This window comes from Phaethon lepturus, unplaced genomic scaffold, assembly GCF_000687285.1.
Source record: "Phaethon lepturus isolate BGI_N335 unplaced genomic scaffold, ASM68728v1 scaffold4466, whole genome shotgun sequence".
Classification (NCBI taxonomy): Eukaryota; Metazoa; Chordata; class Aves; order Phaethontiformes; family Phaethontidae; genus Phaethon; species Phaethon lepturus.
In genome coordinates this window covers 74,995-96,012 of record NW_010546791.1, presented here as the reverse complement: position 1 = coordinate 96,012, position 21,018 = coordinate 74,995, and the positions used below count along the sequence as shown (strand labels likewise).

Below are 21,018 nucleotides of genomic sequence, written 5' to 3'. Positions count from 1 at the left end.
GGCGGCGGCGCCTTCAGGGCAGGCAGGCTGCGAAACGCGGCCGCAGGACGGGTGAAAGTAAAACTCAAGTCCAGATGAGTGACTTTACATCCACGACTTTCCATAAAGCCGACAAAGATGCCGGCTTTACGTGGATTAAACAGCGCTTCTGACCCTTTCAGGAGCTTGGGGGAGAAAGCACTCCTTTTCAGATGCTGACAGTATTGTCGGGGTTAAGGTGCGGAAAATGACAACGCTGTTGTGATCTTTTACGTAAGAAACACTGGTACGTAGCTGCTCATAGCAGTTTTAAGAACGCAAGCGTGCTGCTCAGAAAAAGCAGTTTACAGCCTACCCATGATCTGTGATGTGCCATAATTGGTTGCACATGTTTTTTTTTTTTCAGAAGCAAATTCTTTCTACAGTGTCCTATTTCAATCTTGCACGTGCTACAAAGGAATTTTGGGGTTTTCAGCGTAAGAAGCTGGAGAATATTAATATCATCCCAATCACTGCATGCCAGAGTAATGTTAGTTATACTGTTGTTAGTCTTACAAGCTAGAAACTGCTATCTCCTCCTCCCTTCCCCATTTTATACATGGGGAGTGTTGAGCACAAAGGAGACTGAAAACTATCCAAGAGTGTACCACAAATCTGTGATTTGGTCTTGGGTATCCTGAGTCTTCATCTAGTAGTCTGTTCACTGGCCCACTCTCTCACGTTTAGGAGCAGAGTAAAATGCTGCTAAAGTGATTATCTGAACATAAACATCAGGCACAAGCAAAACATGATCTGCTTTAATGTTGCACTCAGGAATGTTTAACTTGCTTAGGCACTCAAACGACTAGGCATAGATGCCAAGGTAAGGAGACTATACACATACATTTCTACTGTGTTTGGGGAGAACAATCCTTGCACTGCTTTATGCATCTCCATTTCATGCAAAGCCAAAATGGTTGTTTCTAACTGATTCAGGCAACTCTGCTCATGGAGAAAGCATATTTGGGGATGCGGACAGAGTAGTATTCATTAATCAGCTAAGCCACATTCTTCTGTGATGCCACTGGGCTTCCGCTCTGGCAAATTGTTTCCATGTGTGCTGTGGCTAACTCAGGTCTGATTGTACTTTTACTCCATCACTTTAATATGGGAAGGGAGGAGAATGAAACGTAATCACCACTTCAAATACACAAAGCGCAAGATCCCATAACTTTTTTGCTCCGGCTTACTTTAGAGCATAGGGTCTGAATCGCAAATGAAATCATGAAAGCAAACTTATCTTACATTAATTTTGGCCAGCTTTTTCTGTACAGTTGTTGTATCTCCAGATGCATCTGACCAGCGGTGCAGCTCTTCTTTTGCAGAATGGAGCCAGTCTGTGAATTCATGCACAGCATCAAGGTATAGCAAATGATCCTTCACAATATCTTCCACTTTCCTCATTTTCTCCTGTCGTTCAGATAAAAAAAAAAAACAAAAACATTAAAGTACTGAAATACTGTCCTGCCTTTAAGCATGCAGTGGTCTAGAGCACTGTTCTGACTCTATAGTATCCATTTGAATGCTGAATAGAGCGCAGCTTATAGCAGCGGAACACAGTGCTACACTGCACAAGGTTTGGTTTAGGTTGGTCTGGACAGGCATGTTCTGCTAGAGCAAAAGATGAAGAAGCCTTCTGAAAATGTATGCAAAAATGTACTTTAATACATCCTTTAACACAAAATGTATTGTTTAATAGATATCAAGGCTGCAGCTGTGCAACTCTGGCACGCTTTTCCCCAATACCCCCTGGAGAGGGCCTTACGGATCACCCATGAGACATCCCAGGGACCAGCATGCTGCCAGAAACATAGCCCTTATTTAGAGACACCAAATCTCTATAAACGCTGAGCAGAGTCACAGGGATGTCCCATACAAAGACCACAAAGGAGGACTTCTGCTGTTCAAAAGTGCAAGAGGTTCTTATGGTGCCAAGTCCCATTTTAACCGCCAGATCAGAAGTGGTGGCTGTCCCCAGCCACCTGCCTTGCTGTCCTGGAGGGTCCTTTCCCTGACACAGGCAAAAGGCCTAAACAAGAGCTTCATGGCTCCATCTTAGCGTTTTAACATAAGCTTAAAGTGGGGCCAGTTTACCTTACTATGAAAAGGTGAAATAGTGTACTGGTATAAATTAGTCTTTGATTTGGCTGGGTAGATTTGTTCTTATGTTCTGGAGAGCTAACACTCAGGAATCTTTATCAAAACTAACCAAAAGTGAACTGAGATAATCAAATAACTTTTTAGCTCTGTGTGGGTACTCTAGATCTAAGCGTCCTTAAATCGGTGCCAGAATAAACCACGTATGAATTAAGCTCCAGTTATTTTAATTTTGAATAACTCAGCATTCAACTAATGCTTTTAAAAAGTATGTTAAGATTAGTAAGCCCTACTGTTCTCTCTGAAAATAATCATCACAATTTCTCAGAATGTGTCAGACCAACTAGACAATGGATGATTACTAGCCTAACAAAGATGACCTAAAGTAAATCCTGAAAGTTTTTACATCTTAATGCATTTTGTGCAACAACAGAGTAAGAAAATGTCCACATGTGCCCGACTCTAAATAAAATAGATAGTTCCCTAGGAAAGCAAAAGAGCCCCAAGGTGACCATGCACCTCTGTTCACTTTGATCACACCGAAATATAGCACCAGTGTATGGAGGAGAGTGGAGGCAAAATGCAACTTTTATTTCGTCTCTTCTGGTGACAATGGCTTCTACCAGTTGCAGTCAGTGCTGTTCTCTTCCAAGAGAAGGTCTGCAAAGCTGTCTTTCTTGCTTAAGTAATTAAATTTATTGATGCATATTGATTTTAGGGTAAACACTGCCATGCTCACTTACGATACTCTTTTCACACAAGTTTAAAAGCATTGTATTGAGTGAGTCAGTAACCTTGGTATCGTTCCAGATTTAACGCTGCTGAAAGAAGCGGAGTTAGACAAGGATGAAACTGTACTGATTGTCTAGAAACCAGATTCATAGCTTACTATTTCCCATAACAAAAAAAAAAAGCAGTAGTTCATCATAAAACCAAAACAGTGTGTGACAAGATAGTAATTGCAGACTAGGTACATTGGAGAGGGCTCTTATACCTATGGTCTATGTTTAAAGCAATAAAACAGTGACAATACTAATGTATCTTATCCCAAAAATTAAAAAAACAAATCCAAAACCAAACTGCATGATTCCACATAATGACTTTCCTTTATCAAGTTTAGTATGAAAAATGCAGATTTTTACTGAAGAAGTAAATTTTCATGCCCTAGATTTAACATTTTTCCTAAGAGATAATTTATTATATCTACCACTCATTTGTTTTACTCTGGTACTATTTTTATATAGACTATAGATTAATTACCTACAGGCCATCAGCACTGTTCTCAATATGTGAAAACCTGAATCACGCTTCCATCAGATTACTGAATTTATATACAGTGTTTACTTCAGCCTCACATTAGCCCAATATTATGCGGCCTCCTCCTGATGCAAACTTTCCCATTAGCTGAGAAGGTAGAGAAAATAACTCAGAGCTAGCATGGTGATCTGGTTGGCAGAAGGTCTCAGTGAGCTCACGTATCTTTCCTTAGAAACCAGACAGAATACCCGTATAGCACATGCAGTGCTTGGTGGCTTGAAACACCACAAAATATGGGCTTATATCTTTCTGACAATAGGATTTCTCTTTCTGACAGTATGTTTTCTGCTCAAGGAGGCATTTCATTCTTCCCGTTCAAGGGGATAAAAAAACCTGCTAAGAATGAATGTAAAAGAATTAGATGAAAATAAATCTGTAAGAATGTCAGAAATATTGTTGTATATATATGAAACTAGGAATAAATATATGCCCTTCACTTTTCAAAAATCATAACCATACTGATTTCAATTGCCAATACCTATTTTGCATCCAAGGGAATTTTAGTAAAACTACACCCACCTTTTTTGTTAGACTCAACCATAACAAAAGGCAAGACTATTCAAACACAGTCAATCCTTTAGTTACTAAAAAACTATGAAAATTAAAGTTTTAGCCTTATAGACAGATGTTTAAACATTTTACTTACTTGAAATGGAGACCTTTGCCTTTATCTTACCTTGGCTACAGTTGTGATGTCATTAAACTGTATTTTTAGTTCTTCTTGAGCTGCTTCTCCAAAAGATTTATCCTCTGTTTTTTCATACAGTTCCACAGCTTTTTCAATGAGTTGCTGTAAATCACCAGAGTGATCCTCTATCTCAGAAACAATAGCCTGGAAGTGATCCAGCTGAGCAAACTTCTCCTTCAGACCAATCTGTGGTTCTAAAGGCTGTTCCACTTTGTGATCCAGTTTCTCTAACCACTGTTCCAGCTGGTTTTTCCTTTCCAGATATTCATTCCACTGGCTAACGACAGACTCTAGGCAGCTTATATTAAAAGAAACATACACAGTACAGATAAGAACTTTTGAAAAGTCTGAAAAAAAGAGTTTACTTATACCTTAATTTTTACACAGTCTGTAGCCATATATAATATGTTTAAAATATGCTTTTTCTTCCATCTTGCTTTATTTTTCTATGTCAACTTACATCCAAGCTAGTTTAGAATTTCTGTGTTCTTTGGGCTACTCTGTATAACCTGATACAACTGCTTCCCTACTACAGGTTACATGAGCAATCTGTGTCTCAGACTAATGAAAAGCACATTTCAGTGTCTGTCTAGCAAAGTAAAATACAGAGCTTTGCTGGAGTTCTTTATGATCAGAGTAACAAAATGTACAGCAGACTATGAAATTACTGACAATTAAGAGATATTCTGGCAAGTTTTGGAAGAAAAAAAAAAATCAGTTATATATAGTCCCACTTACAATCTGTAAGAAATACTCTCTTCTGTTACATATTGCTCCTCCCAGCAGATAAACAGATTTCTCTGGGATTTGTGTTGAGGAATGTAATTCTTATTCCACTGGACTTAATGATAGAAACGAGTGTGGCAAGGATTTAATTCAAAATGTAACAGTCTAGCCTAATCTAAATAATATTTTATGACAAAAATTGTGTGAAATTAGAGTGAGATCTTAAAGGCAGCCCATTATAGTTTTCTCATATAATTGTATTACAATTTTGGAATAAGTAAGAAAGTGGCACCACTGTCAGTTCAAAAACTCCAATTTACGTATATCATGGCTCCCACCACTGGCAGCTGGTATTTAGGACCCAGATACCCTAGCACTCAGATTATCTACAATGCAGATCTATGACCTTTCTGATGCAGATCTATGAGTTTTCTGATGCAGAGAAAACTTTGTTCTCATTAGAGAACTAAGGAAGTAGGATCATGCAGAAGTTCACCAAGGGCCCATTTCTATCTGGTAATGACTGGGATGATGGAAAAGAGTAGTTGTAAAACCCACAGCTGACAGCAACCTGGGAGCAGCTGCAGCTAGTTGGATGACAGGATTTAAATTTCAGATGTTCTTAAAGGAAATTTTAAAAAGATGGAATTTGGTGATGAAATCAATGCTTTACTTAGGAAGGAAAAATCAGATCCACAAATACAAAATAGGGGATAACTGCCTAGGCTCAGTACTGTGGAAAAGGATTTGGAGATAGTAGAGGATAAAGAAGTTAACAACGTTCAACAATACGATACTGTTGGAAGGAAAGGAAAATCTCATTTTGGAGTGGATTAAGAAGAGTGTTGTGTGAAGGAAATGAGTACTGATATAGTATATCGATATAAAGTATTGATACTCTTCAGAATTAATAAGGTCTAAAATACAGTAAGAGGTCATCCCACTTTCAGTTATTATCTTTTAAAACTTTAAGAAAAATTTAGACTATTAGTGACAGTCTGCAAATCTACTGGGGAAAAAAAAAAAAACCCCAAGAATGAAGGAGGTCCAGAAAGTATCAATACTGAGAAACCGAGAAGCATCAGTCTGTCTAGAACAGAGATGATGGAGGCCTTCAAATACATAAAATGTTCTCACACAGGCAGTAAGAAAAACTTTCCATTTCTGCCAAGGTTAAGACAAGCAGAAATCGGCTTAATTTGCAAGAAAGATTATTTGGAGTGGATATTAGGTTTGTGGTGGTTTTTTGTTTTTGTTTTTTTAATTAAAAAACAGTGAAAGACAGAATTGAGAAACTCTGCTAGAGTTTTGTAAGGAAAAGGTAGATTAGTATCTGTTAGATGTTCTTGGTATTGCCCAGGTACAGGTTCAATAACAGAGAAAACCCTTTCTAGCTTTTTCTTTGTGTGAACTTGTATGGTTTCTGTTTATTTTTCAATTACCATCAATTACCATCTCATATGAAATTTGATTCATCTGATAGGGTCAACTCATCTTTCTATAGAAGGATGTATCTTTTTAGGCAATTTTCATTCTCTCTGATAATACAACTTTCCCCTCACGTACCAGTAATGAATGAATGGACTCCTATGTGCTGTAAGGTACCACCACTCTTTGTAAGCAAAGATGGCAGGGTCTGACCTGTGTTTTCCAGGGAGTTTTACCTCTGCCAGTTCACTGAGGTGCTGATGATATCATTCCAGACGTCCTTCAGTGTCTGAAGCTCAGTTTGTATCGCCTTTTGTCCTTCCTCATTGCTGCTTCTAAGTGCTTGTTCTCCTTTGCCAATGGCCATGTTCAGCTTAACTTCACCATCACCTTTGAGTAAGAGGATCTCCTGTGAGGCAAAATAAGCCAAAGTATCAAATGCAACCTGCTGAGATGCGAAAGCTGTAATTCTTTCAATGGTGGACACCATCTTGTTTGCGCTCATTTATCCTTGACAGCCATGCCCAGTATGAATTCCTAGGCAACTTTTCTTGCAAGTGCCTGTCCCTTGCTATGTGCAAGTGATCCAGCAGTTTTTCCCACAGCCATACAGGTATTTCACGGCATTGGTCATCCTAAAATATTGCTCACATTGCAGTAGATAATGAGTAGGTTAAGTACTGCACAGAAAGACAGCATGACGTAGCTAGAAGAAATATCAAGAAAGCCCATGGCGGGATCTACACTGATGACCTTCCTAATAGATGTTTGTCTAAGACCTCCTGTGACAGATACATCACAGCCTCTCTGTGTCAATCATTCCAAGGCTTCTCCTCCATTAGAAAGCTTTTTTGGATCTGACTACACATTGTCATAGTTTGTTATTCCTTATTAAATGTAATACCTGGCACCTGTCTCCATTAATCTTCATCCTGTTTTTCATACTGCACCTCCCAATTTGGCAAGATCACCTTAAATTCTAATCCTCTCCTTCATAACCGTAAAAAGAATAAAATATAAAAACATTCTTTTTCCACTGATGTGTCTCACACTCAATGTTAATCTTGATGCATAATCTCTAGTTGTATCCTTTACCTGAATTTGTGTCAGTCGTCTCTCTAGTGTGGCTTTGCTACCAACAGTGCTCTCTGATGATGCCAGTTTATCTTGCACCTCTTTCACCCATGACCACATACTTTGTAATGCCTCCTCCAAAGTGAGATGCTCTTGGAGTGCAAGCTGACATGTTCGTAGCTTCTCCTTGACATCTTTGACCATATTTTGATAATTGGTGAGATGTTGAGAGGCCAGGCGCACTTCTCTCCCTGCACTGTGTCCATCTTCATTTAAAGCCTGTGCCATTTGGGACAGCTTATCAAAAGATTCTCTGAAATAAAATATTGAGACTAAAAATCAGTTTCAGAAAGCATATGATATTGTTATAGTAACTATCAGAAGTTATGAAGGTTGCTGACATAATCACCTACTCTACCAGTGCAGAGTTCATAGTTAATAGAAAAATAAGCTGGGAGAGACTGAAAGGAAATATAAGCAGTGTGTGTTGATTAGTATCTTGTGTACAGTGCCATTTCTTGCAGATTTTGATACTCAATGAGATCACATTGAAATCTTTGCGTTGCACGTTTGAATTAAAAGGTAACTTAATTTTCTTTTCAGCTGTCAGACTTTCCAGTTCTATATGAACTGCTACCTTTTTGTACCTTACAAAGCTGCTGGGAAGTTTATAGTCTTTGACAGGTAGGAAGGCATGCTGGAAAGGTCAAGCCATTTGTCCAGGATTAGACATTGACTCTGGGGTTCAGTACAAGGGTCAGTAAAAGGGCTTAAAACTCTGGGTTTATACAGACTCAGTTAATCTTAATCTGCTCAATCACCCTTCCTGATACCCTGTGATTGCAGGGAATTTGCATCAGACCAAAATGTCTTGCATCAGTCTCAAGAGGATAGATAGAGACTGGATGTTTCCTTTTAGCATGCTGTGAGGCTTGAACAACTGACTACTATTTCTGTTCTACATCACCAACCTAATAATAATAAAAAAAAAAAGAATTTGAAAAACCACTGTGTACTAAAAAAAGCAATTATTTCATCATCTATTGGCTAAATCTGAATTCTAGAAAGATGTCACAGCCAATGCGGATGTTATTTGAGCTCTTTCATAAAGCCAGCTATGTGGGGAAGGGGTTTCTGCTAGCCCAGTTGGATCTGAGTGTTGTAGGACAGAAAAAAAGAAAATTTTAAAATGGATATAATGAGAAGTGTAATTTTTACTACTGCTTTTACAGGCAACATTTTTTTTTTTAAGATTTATTTTTACAAGCAATATTTTTAAGATTTTTTTAAGATTATATTTTTTTGGTTTCCGTCTATTAATGAAGTAAGATAAGCTTTTCTTAATGAGAAAAGTATGAACATAAAATTTTGGCTTCAAATTCCAATTTCCTTAAAACTGGTAGTATCTGGATTCAGCCTCTTTTCAGAGATTATGTTGCAATACCTTTCTCTATCTTTCACAAATACAATTTACCCCAACAGTTTAGTTTCACTGTTGCTTTAGCAGAGGAAAAAGTGAGAGTATTTTAGGAAATTCAATTCATACTACCTTGAATTCAGTAACTCTTCCAGGAACTGTTCCACTTTCTGCACCTCCTTTTTCTTCTCAGGAATAAGCTGTTTGCTCTCTCCTAATTCTTCTGTGTTTATTCTTTCTTCCATGTCATGAATCCACAGGCCAAGTTTCTTGTGCTGATCTTCAAAGCTACAGAACAGATAAATACTCCCTTAAAAATATTTCTCAGGTGGAGTAAAGTTAGTAAGAAGTTAACTCAGTTCTTTCAATATCCGCAAGACCAGGAAAATAAAGCTAGGTATCAATTTCATGCTTCAAGAATAAGAGTTGTACACAAAACATAATTCCACAGTGACTACTAATCTAAAAATATTCAGCAACTCTCTAAAAATGTTCAGGAAAATCATGGGAACTACAGTGAGAAAAGAAGCCTTCAAAATTTAAAGTGACAGTGCTTTTATTTATCACTAGATTCAATGAAGGCAGACCAAAAGAAAGCTTTTTCCAAATCCTTATAATGATTCAGTCTAAGATTAAAAAAATGGGCAAAAATGGGCTTTTACTCAGTATTGACACTTAGAGCACCTGAAGTGGTGTGCTTTCAGTTTCTCCAACAGAAAGTAACTAGAATCTTGGGCGCTCAGAACTCAGCAAAACAAGTTCTGGCCTTAAGTTTGAAAACTTTTTCTTTACATGAAGGCAGACCATCTCATCTTGCTTTTTTACCCATTACTGCTACACTAACTTTGCTTTCAGTTAGCAACAGCTTTGAATCTATTTATTTGAACTCCCCAAATTCCAACCCCAAGTAATAATTTAAGGGTGTTTTCTTATTAGCTCCTTAGGAAATATGTCCATCTGGAATGGGACAGGACATACTATCTTTAAACTGCAGGGCAGAACTTGAAAATTCACCACAGTCTTTCATCACAAACAAAATTGCATTTAAATTTCTGAGATCCCAGCTGCTGGTTTGGGATTTCATGAGATACACAGATCTTCTACATATATGATCCTGACCTTCCATTCTTTAACCAAATCATTACCCTTGGAGCAAGACCTGTTGCTTTGTTTTTAGCGGAGAATTTAATTTTCTCTTAAATATTTCCAAAGAAAAAGGCAAACAGAACTAGAGTAACTGGAAATAATTTCAAATTGTGCCCTGTATTTCTGCAGCTGGACAGTTGAATGCGGTCTATCTGTGACTAGTGGTATTACTCACCTTCCCAGGTGTGAGGCACAAGCTTCCAGGGCCTTCTTATCATTCATACACTGGCTGAGGAATTCCTGAAAGTTCTGGTTAGACTTCGCTATTTGCTCCTGAATCCGGCTCACAACTGGTTTGGGTAAGCAAGCATACAAACTTTCTCCTTCCTTGCAGGCAGCATCTAACTTGTTCTGTCCCTCGTTAACAGAATCCAGCACGCTCTGTGTAATGAAAGAGTATGGTTTAAACATGCAAGACTTAATAACTAAAGATAAGCAATATTTCCATTAGAAATGGTCAGATTTCCCCAACAAGATGAGAGCCATGTCTAGCTATGGAAAAAATTCTAAGCAGATAGTTCAGGTAAAATTTTATTAAGTGGTGCTACAATTCACAGATTTTTTTTGTGTGTGATCAAAACACAGATCAATTTTCCTATTTGATCCCAAGGTAGTCCTGTCTTTCTCTGGATAGTTTAGTCATGTCCTGAAAATGTTCTACATTTCAGGAATTAGGGCTGTTTGCAGTAGGCATCTGCTATTTGTGTCCCATCAAAAATCTACACAGGTAAGCTTTGACATACCAGTGTTAGTCAGAAAGATTGAATAAGCAATAGTGTAAAAAAAGTAGGAAAAGGAAGAGAAGAGAAAGAAGGCAAAAAAAGGAAAAAAGATGAAAAATCAGAAACAAGAATAGTTTAGCTACACATAAACCTTCCAGAAATTAAATTCGGATCTCTCAGAACAGTGAACACAGTTTCCACTCTATTCCCTCTATAGTACATATTGCTGTCTTGAACCATTCTTACATTACCTTTTTGGAAACAAAACCAATAAATATGATAGCATCTACAAATTAATTTTAGAGATATAATTGAATACATACAGTTAAATTGCTAATTATATACATTTAATTTGTTCACTCTACCTGCAAGTCATGTAGCTTTGCCTCTATGGCTCTGCTGTCTCCAGACCTGTCAGATGATTCTTTTACTGCAGCCTTCACACCAGAAAACCATTCCTGGAATTCTTGCATAGAATCTTATTTAATAAAAAGTATAGAGAAGAGAATAGTTATTTAAGCGGCAGCATTATCCACAATACTATACGCTGTCTTCCACAATTCTTTTATCACTCAGGAACAATGTGTAAAAGCTAACAAGATGAGTCTCATTGCCTTCAATGACCTTGGGGAGTGGGATTCATTTCACAAAAAGTTAGATGCTCCCACTGTAAAGATCCAAATTTGAACAATCACACCAGGCTCTCCTTTATAGTCAATGGGAAAAGATAGGTATTTTCAGTCTGATATGTCCCAATTTAATGTTAGATAATATCTATATTAATAATCTTCCATTAAGACTAAAAATTGCCTACCTGTCTCCACTGACTATTCAAGGAGCCCAGGAAATAGTTCAGATGGGGACTTGTTACATTATAAACATCTCTATTTGGTTATATACATCTCTTCATGGAAAATACACAAAGTGTATGTATGTGATAGAGATGTATACAAAGAGTGAAGAAAGGTGGAGCTGAGCTTGCCTTTCATGCATATGACACGTTTAAAGTTAAATTCCGTTTTTGTAAAATGCTTTGTTTCATAGCAGTTATCAAACGAACATTTGGTAACAGGACTTTTTGAATGACTCCATACAAAAATAAAGTTGTAATTGCAAGTGACATCACTGGAAACTCTGGCAGACTCCGGAATGATTCACGGCTGCGGGCTAACGGCTCATATTAGCAAGCCTGAAGACTCACGGAGGAAATGTTTTTCCAAGGACTCTTGCATGCTGGCCTGTGTTCTGGAACAGAGGTGATTCACAGCTTCATACTTCTTCATTAATAAAGTGACAGTGCCACCAAGAGTTTCCAGCTCTACAGAATGGTATTTGCGACACAGGCTGTTGAGGTTCTCACGGGTCGAGTCAATGCTGTTCTGCCGAAGCTGAAGGTCTTTTTGTGTTTCCTGAAAATGAAGTTACAGCACAGATATGACATTTGTAAAGAAACAAAAGAGTGCTTATTCCTGCTCCTCCCATGTGCTCCTTCCTTCTTTAGTCTATTGCAAGTCCTAGACACAATGAAGGGAAGAAGTACTGGATCACATTTCCTGAATTTTCCAAGCGAGACTAAGTCTTGAAACGAAAGATCCATCACAAAAATGTGAAAAATGCTGTTTCTCATGGTTTATTACTGTATTAAAGATAAATAAATTTCAGGGCATATTGAATAGCATGAGTTATTTTCAGCAAAGTCTGAAGGTAGACGTGAGATGCCATATAACACAGTTATTTGGTGGGACTTCTAAATGAAAGGGAGTTTTCATCTAACTAGAGAGGAAAATTTGTTTGAAAGTTAAATTTGAATTGGCTAGTATATCAACTTTAACATGTGCTCACGCTGAAAAAATCTCAATGTGGTTTGTCATGTTATGATGTGCATAATTGTATGCAGTCAAGAGAGCTCTAGGATGTAGACAAAAGAATTGCTATATATCAGGACTGAGGAGGACTCCTGAAGTAGAAGTTTGTGTTAAAATTGAGTTCAGTCCAGGGTCTTTTACTGCGATGAGTTATGAGTTCATAACTTATATTGCAAGGGAGTCAATGAACTTGTAAACATGCTGGAGTGAGTGAAGAGTTCAATGTAACAAAACCAATTCTTGTCACAACAAAGATCATGTTATTCATTATAATTTTCTAAGATTTTCTATAAATGTAATAGATCAGATCTTTTATTCATTGTTGGAACTTCTTAAAAAGTATCACTGCATTATTTGCTAATGTTCTAGCAGCTGTGCAGGAGAGATTTTTTTAATCAGATCAAATTTTAGCAAAATCTGATGAAGAACAAAAAAATCACTGCATAAGAAAAAGCATATTCACTTTCTTCAGCACTGACCTTCACTTTATTTAGAGCTTCAGGATCCAGGTTACGTGCACAGCTTAACAGTGTCTCTTCCACTTCTGTTAACCAGTCTGTCATGTGATCAATAACCTTCTGTAACTGCATCTTCTGAGTACTGAAATCTTTCAGTGTCTCTTTCGCTGTCTCTGACATTTCTTTGGCATGTTCCAACTTCTGCCTCAAATCTGATTCTATAAACTAGAAGCAAAATTATATGTATTAAAGCATTTAAATAAAACATTTATTACGGTGGATGCTTATTGAAGAAGTAGAAGGTAGGAAAGTGACACACAATGATCATGTTGCTCTCTTTATATCCGTAACAGAAGATACTAACATAGATAAAAGTGTCACCCATTCAGGATTAAGTCTTAAATATACAATAATCCAAAGAAGGGATAATAATTTATAAAAAGCCAGACTGCAAACTGTTGAAGTTATTATCCACTTCTGAAAAATAAAACAGTTGATCTTTTTCCTTTACTAACTTGCCATAAATACAGAACATGACCTAAACACACAGCTAGCTCCATAAAACCAAATATAAATCGGTGAGATTTAAGACCACTACGGGTTAAAGTATCTCAGTGTAAGGCAGATTAAAGTTGAAGACAATACAAAAATAATTTTGAATATTGCCCATTAACCTGTTCAAAGACAGCAAAATAAAAATTTTGAAATTATTGTAGGTGTGAAATTATAGTAGATATTAGCTGTGCACATATTACTAATAAAAAGAAAATCAGATCAGTCATAACAGGGTAATATTTATAAATGAGCAATTACTGAAAATTCTAATAAGGAATTGTTTATCTTCTTAGGATCAGCTGATCATACTGTAGTTTACTTATTTAGCATTTGAACGGTGGCAAATAATTTGTGGATTTATCTTTATGAGGCTTTATTTTCAAATTTGCATTTATATATCAACTACAATTATTTTATTGTAAGTATGATTTTTTTAATTGTATTTATCATATTTAGTAGTTGGAAATAGATGTGTGTCGGTTAACAGTGATATTCAGCAAAATAGTTCGCTCTAAGTTTCACTCTAAGTGGACAGATATTTATTACGAAACATATGATTAAACCTGAATTTTCAGAACCTCTCACATAAGGAAAACAATTTGGAAGAACATAAATACTTCCACATAATTTAAATACCTTTACACTATAGGGTTTTTGACACATATCTGATTGGTAATTTAGGCTTATGTGTACGGTCACGGCAAAATCTGGACAAGGCTTGAATGTATATTAAGTTCTGTTAAAATCTGATAAGTGGTTTGGAAATAAATATCTATTGAGATATTTCCCTGCCTGTGGAAGTCACAGAAGTCAGGTCATCTTTTAAAACATCTGACATTGTAAGTGAATAATCTCACATACCAATTTCCATATGAAATCAAACATCCAAAGTAATAATAATTCAGTTTTGCATCATCCGTAGAACAGAAAAAATAAGGACCTAGCCAATAATAGAAGTTCAACAGCTCACCTTCAGTGTTCATATTTTACCCGTCTCTTGTAACAGCTAGTTCAGGGCACTAATTCCAGTCCACTAAAGAATACTTTTGGTTTGATAAAGCAAATGAACATATTTTACTGCATTATAATTCTTTCAAAGAGGCAAACTGTATATGCACTCACATATGAAGTGGCTTAAATGTTGTGCAGCATAGAGAATATCATCTGTCTGATATCTGATCAGCTACCTTATAAACTATTCACTCTATTTTGATTTAGTAAAAATCATATTTTACATGATTTTTTTTTTACATATTTTACAGTTATTTTACAACTCTAATGTTCAATTACATTATGGCCTTTTTTTTTTTTCCCCAGAAAAAAAAAAAATCAAAGTTAACTAAAAAATAAAGAATAGTTATAAATATAAATAATGTTGTATCTGACATCTTGAAAGAAAAAGGCAGTACAGGAGAGAGAAATTTCAGGGGAGGAGTTCTTCTTAGTCATTTAAGCACAGTCTGTGATTACCAATATCTTCATTTTACCTGGAGATCTGCAGGAGGCTCTTGACTGTGGGTCAGTTCTTTGAGATCTGAAATTTTGGAACTAAGCTGCTCCAACTTCAGTTCTTTATCCTTGACTTCAGACTGTAAAAGAGATGCGATCAAAGTTTCATGACAAACTACAAGAAGGTTTTAGGCCTTCAGAAGGATGCTCCATCAATTGCAAAAATGAAAGAAAATGTAAACAAAGTTCAGCAACCAGAGGGAAAACACTGTTGTTCCATTAGTTTTATACTCTAAAAATCTCCCATCTCTTTTCCTTTATTAGACTCAGTTCAGAGAATTTTTTCCCCCCTCTATTAAAATAATCACACATTTTTAGCATTTAAAATGCACTAACAGCTTTAGGTTCTTAAAATTGGCTGAATAAAGACGGGAATGTCATTGTTTATTCAACTGGAAAAAACTACTGTGCTTGTTAGGTTCCACTTAATGGCACACAGAGTATAATACATGTGCTTTCTGGTTTTTATTACAAGGAAGTGAGCTCTCAGAAAAAAATTAGACACAGAAATAAATTTTAACCTTAAAAGGGAATTAAAAAATGCTGCTATATATGCACTGACATATCTGGACCTTGTATTTATTGTGGTCATGTAGATCCAAATTACAAAGAAGCATTCTACTTATTAAAAAAAAAATAGCAAAGTGAAAGAGAAAATCATAATTTGTATAATTGTAGCTCTGAAGTATTACGCAAGTAATTGGTATGTGTATCCTATTACCCAAATCATCTTTTCTAAAAAATTCAAACAGATCACTCCAATTAAAATATTGGCCAGAGGATTTGCAGGTTAAATTGCTGCATTTAACATCTGTCCTGTATGGTAGAAGTTCAGGTGGCCCCAGAAGAATCCTCAGTGGGTATTTTGTGCTAGGGAGAGGATAATATGAGGCAGCTGATCAAGAAAGGGACCACTGCTATGGACCATATAAAAGATATACTGGTTATTTCTGTCAGTGCTCATCTATTTCCCGCTGATGAAATGGCAGGACCTTTCTGTCAGTGAACTGCCTTTCCTCTTGCTTTTGCAAAAGGAAATGCAACAGACTATGCATTCTGTCACCGCAGATGTACGCACAGTGCTCATGTCTTCTGCTCTTCTGGCCCTCCTGTGAATCAGGTACACCTGTGGTTTGGGTAGGGGCTGCTCTTGCTCCACATCAGTTTTAATAGTGATGAATTTAGGTGGTCTGACTGCTATACCAATCAGAAAGACATTAGATAAAGCTTGTCCTGAGCAAAATACTGGTTTAGCATTGTTTCATATTCTATCATACTACTTGTATATGTTCACTGTGCATCTTCTTAAGGGCATAATTTATTTCAAGTGAAGTAGGATATGGCTCATTGTATGGTTTATGTGCTGTATATTTTAAGCCAACAGAGGCAGAATGCATCCTGAACATTAGCTAGATTTCTAAAACAGTTTAACACTATTAAGAAAAGACAGACATCATCTTACTGAAACCGTTAGAACCTGACATTAAAATTTGCCCTTCAGGCCAGCATATCTTTTTTTATTGTCTGGAGAATCTACCTTCTTAGATGAGATTTTAGAAACTACTCATTTTTTGCTTAACTTCAGCTGAAATAGTCTAAAATTTCCATCAGTTTCTACTGGAACAGAGTTCAATCCAATGCCATGCTTTTGGAAAATTTTGTGCTTATAAGAACACATTGTCATGTATTGCTATAGCCAAGATAACTACAGAGCTTAGATTTAGTAAGAGATGTGCCATTCTTGCTTCTGTCAGCAGCAAACAGCTTCAGAAAAGGTCTGCAATGCTGTCAGCTAGCCCTTGGGTTTTTGGTACCACTGTGTAAACAGGGCACATGGTGGCCTACAACAGCACAGCCTTATTTATGTGCCTGGTATCACCTGAGATTTTGGTCCAGAACACTTTTATCACTGATGTATGGGTAAGCACCTGGAAGTCTTTCAGGAGGACCTCCATTCTCTGACTGTTACTCAAGTTGCTGATGCTTTCATTCAGTTGAGAAATGCACTTATTGCACCATCCGTCCATTTCATCTCCAGTTTTCAGGATGTCATCCCATAGAGATACGCTTACACTCAGCCGGTTGATGTTGTCTTCAATTCTTTCAGACATCTTTTAGGAGATAAGAATGTACCAATACCATTCATAAATCAATTTTAGATTTCTTCATTTTGCAGCCAGTTGTAAAACAAGTGCATCAGAGAGAATTACTAAGCCTAAGCAAAATAAGTTCTGAGTTCTAATTTCAATTTAGTTACCCAGATCACAAACCGAACAAAAATTGTATGTGACTGTTTCTAAAAATTTGTGTATTTTTTACTAGGAAAGAGTTTTATGTTCAAGTACACTTCATCGTTTGCAACAGCTGCATTTATCTTTCTTACATAAGGTAGGAATTTGCTAATAAAGCAGTATAAGTATGAAAATGTAAACTATTAGCTTTTATATTATGTTTCTCTGCTATAATGTTGTCTTTCTCAACATCTTCACATCTTTTATGGTGTGGCTTAACACAATTTACTGCCTAATTTATTTAGTCCAGTTTACTTTAATAAAGCAATACTGGCCTACATTGGGTGAGAATCCAATCCAAATTTACACTCCAAAGCGTGCACTGAGCAAATTTGTGCTAGTAACGTTCATACATAGATTTAAAACTATTTCTTATAACAATCAAATGGGTATCGTAACTTTGTGCGTACAATGGATGCCAAATCCCTGATTAACCCTTTGAGATATACTTTAAAGTAAATTTTACAAACAGTTGCACTCTAAGATCCTAAGAAAATAGTAATACTGTAGCCTTAGCCCAACTTAAAAACTGTATTCAGTGTATAAACACCAGACTCTTACATCAAGCCATTTGTCCACTGTACAGTTCATATCTGTTTTTACCGCAGTGGAGTCGCAGTTAGGCACTCTTTTCAATTCTGCTAACAAATGTTTTCCTTTACTGGTGAAAGTATCCAGGTCTTTTTGTTTATCACTCAGATCATTCTTGGCAGCTTCATGCTGTGGACATAAATATTTGCTTTTTTAATGAAGCCTTGAAGAAAGAAAGAAAGAAAAATCCAGGCACCCATCCCTAGCCCTGTGGTATATGGCATGCATTTGATAATTCTCATTCAGCATACCATCTAACATTTAACTATGCCACAAAATACAGAGCAACTGACATGGTTTTCTCATAAGCATAATCAAATAATATGATTGTCCTTATTTATAAGGCATGCAAGTGGGAATAATAAATTCTGAATTTTCCCCACTTAGTAACCAGCTATCTTTGGGACTTGAGGCAAATTTTTTTTTATTATTCTTTTTCTATTTCAGACTCTACATATCTAGAATTGAATAATAAGAATGCATCATTGACTAACTAGTATCCAAAATCAGTTCTGGAATTACAGCAGGGTAAACAGAGGGTGTTGCAAACAAAATTTAGAATTGTAAACCCCATCACTCTAGATACACTGGAAAACAAAAGTACAAATATGTTCAGAAAGGAATTAGACAAAAATCTTCAGGACTACTAAGTCTGCAATTCTAGGCTATCCTGGTTTCAGCTGGGATAGAGCTGGTTTTGCTTCCTGATGGCTGGTATAGTGCTTTGGATTTGGTATGAGAATAGTGTTGATAACACACTGATGGTTTTGGTTGTTGCTGAGTAGCTGTAGTGCTTATACTAAGTCAGGGACTTCTCAGCTCCCCACGCTCTGCCAGCGGGGAGGTGCTCGGGGAGCTGGGAGGGGACACGGCCAGGAGAGCTGGCCCAGCCTGGCCAAAGGGACATTCCCCACCATACGACGTCCTGCCCAGTACATAAACTGGAGTTGGCCGGGTGGCGGGAATCGCTGCTCAGGGACGGGCTGTCGATCGCTGGGTGGTGAGCAATCGCTGTATTGGGCATCACTTGTTCTTGTACATTCCTTTGTCAGTATTATTATTGTTGTTTCCTTTTCTTTTGCTGTTCTATTAAACTGTTATCATCCCAACCCACGAGGTTTTTTTTCCCCAATTCTCTCCCCCGTCCCACCTTGTGGGGGGAGGTGAGCGAGCGGCTGCCTGGTGCTTAATTTCTGGCTGAGGCTAAACCACAACACAGGCATAGGGAAATATTTTAACACACTGGCACTGAAGAGGTGACAACACCTGAGAAAGGATCACAATAAGCACCTCATACTTTTTTCTTTAACAAGTGTTACAGATCAGCATTAGAGAGAAGCTACTAATGCGGATGCAGCGTGGCCACGCGGACGTGCCTGCTTTGTTGTGGTAGGACTTGTGTGAAGTACTTATTGCGCTCCAACTCCTTCAGGCCTAGAAGCGGCCACTGTCGTAGCAAGGAATTCTCCACAGCCCAAGGAGAGGAATCATATGGACGTTACATGCGTTTCTTTGTTAGGCTGGTGAGCTCTGTTCTGGCTTTCAGTTCTAATTAAAATGTCTATTAAAAACAGTCCATAAATACGCAGTTTAGAATGAGGTTTATACAGATCTGACTGAAGAATTTTGAATTAAGAGCTCTATGGGCTTCCAAATGAAATTACCCTCCGAATGAATGGAAAGAATTTAACTCAGAACCGTTTTTCCTGACAGACTGATGGATAGCAGAATTTAGAATTTTAGAAATATGATCCAGTAAAGTGAATGGAATACAGGGATCTAAATTCCTTATCTCTGCTCAACGGCCAGTATCAACATTGTATCCCCTGGTGACAGACCTAAGAATTGCACACATCAGAAATGTGTGCAGTTCATTTTCTTTTGTTGACTTTTATCCATTCAAAAAATTACCCAATATGGAAAAACATTAAAGTATGTTGACTAGAAATATCCTCTCGTACTACGACAGGAATATATTCTCAAGGTATTTTATATAAAGAGCAAATAACTTAGGCTTTCCACATAAATTAACATGTTAAAATTAGAAATAGCAACAATCAAATACACATTAATGGATCTCACCAAAATGCTGAACGGATTATATTCTTTCCTCGTCAGAATCAGTACAATTTAAACTATGAATGTCAGTGTGACAAGATATGACAGTAAATTCAAGGAACTTTAAACACTGCTCAAGGACACCTTTCAAACAGAAAAATCCATCTACAACAAAGTTCATTTAAATCTCTCAAATGAAAATATGTGTTATTACCTTTGATAAGGTTCGCCTGACATCTTCATGATCCTTCCAAATGGGTTTGATCACAGAAGCACTGTCAGCACTGTCTATGACTTTCATTACCATTGACTTCAAGCTCTGGTATTCCTTCATCAGATCAATAAGAATGCAGGACTGCTCCTTTCTGGAATGTGAAAAGGCTGTGTTAGCACCATTTGCTGTCACGTTTCTGAAGGAAGAAGAGTGTGACGTGGCGATTCACCATGGGAAAAATCGGGATGCAGTGCTAAACATGATTTGGGCAGCCAAGGTAATATTAATATTTAGGTTTTAAAAATCACTGTGGGTCCATACATCACAAAACATCCCACTGAAGAGACAGTATATGAATCACCATCTCATATGTATCAGATATTGAAGCGACTGACTTGAGCAAAAGAAAGACTGAAACTGGAATTCGAGCTTCTCAGTTCCTAAGTTCAGCATCTTTCTGACTAGAAACCACACTATAGTGATGCTGGAACTTGCAGCTCAATTTTTTTTAACTTGTTTCTTTGAAATGGATTATTTTTGGGGGTAAAAAGAAGCAGAAGTAAAGGCTACAGCAATGCAAGATAAGTGTAACTATTTTGTCCTCCAATTGTCAGACGCACACTTTGGGGCCTAAACCACTATATTCAACTTATCTGTCATTCTACAGAGAACAGAACAACCTGCTACTAAGAACAGGCTTAATTTTTTTTCCATCCCCTCTCCAGAAAAGCCTATTTCTGCTCAGGCAATGGACAGAAGGAAAAAAAACACTTATTCAATCTCTTCCTGGTGTTCATACTGCAGGGAGAGAAGGAAGACTAATTCTTTGGATATGTTTAGTTGT

At 37.1% G+C, this 21,018-nt stretch overlaps 1 protein-coding gene across 1 annotated transcript in view; it reads right to left on the bottom strand.

Annotated features, from left to right (window-relative positions):
* Nucleotides 1-1,263: 1,263 nt before the first annotated feature.
* The window catches only part of LOC104622585 (nesprin-1-like), a gene marked incomplete at both ends in the record, with an annotated part of 85,750 nt that continues 65,995 nt past the window's right edge, over nucleotides 1,264-21,018 (bottom strand). Inside the window, 13 exons of the mRNA XM_010289419.1 lie at nucleotides 1,264-1,428; nucleotides 4,109-4,418; nucleotides 6,511-6,683; nucleotides 7,370-7,661; nucleotides 8,898-9,053; nucleotides 10,087-10,292; nucleotides 10,999-11,111; nucleotides 11,835-12,042; nucleotides 12,978-13,181; nucleotides 14,999-15,100; nucleotides 16,949-17,131; nucleotides 17,873-18,031; nucleotides 20,175-20,325. Coding sequence (XP_010287721.1) covers nucleotides 1,264-1,428; nucleotides 4,109-4,418; nucleotides 6,511-6,683; nucleotides 7,370-7,661; nucleotides 8,898-9,053; nucleotides 10,087-10,292; nucleotides 10,999-11,111; nucleotides 11,835-12,042; nucleotides 12,978-13,181; nucleotides 14,999-15,100; nucleotides 16,949-17,131; nucleotides 17,873-18,031; nucleotides 20,175-20,325 — 2,422 coding nt within the window. The remainder of the gene's footprint in view (nucleotides 1,429-4,108; nucleotides 4,419-6,510; nucleotides 6,684-7,369; nucleotides 7,662-8,897; nucleotides 9,054-10,086; nucleotides 10,293-10,998; nucleotides 11,112-11,834; nucleotides 12,043-12,977; nucleotides 13,182-14,998; nucleotides 15,101-16,948; nucleotides 17,132-17,872; nucleotides 18,032-20,174; nucleotides 20,326-21,018) is intronic.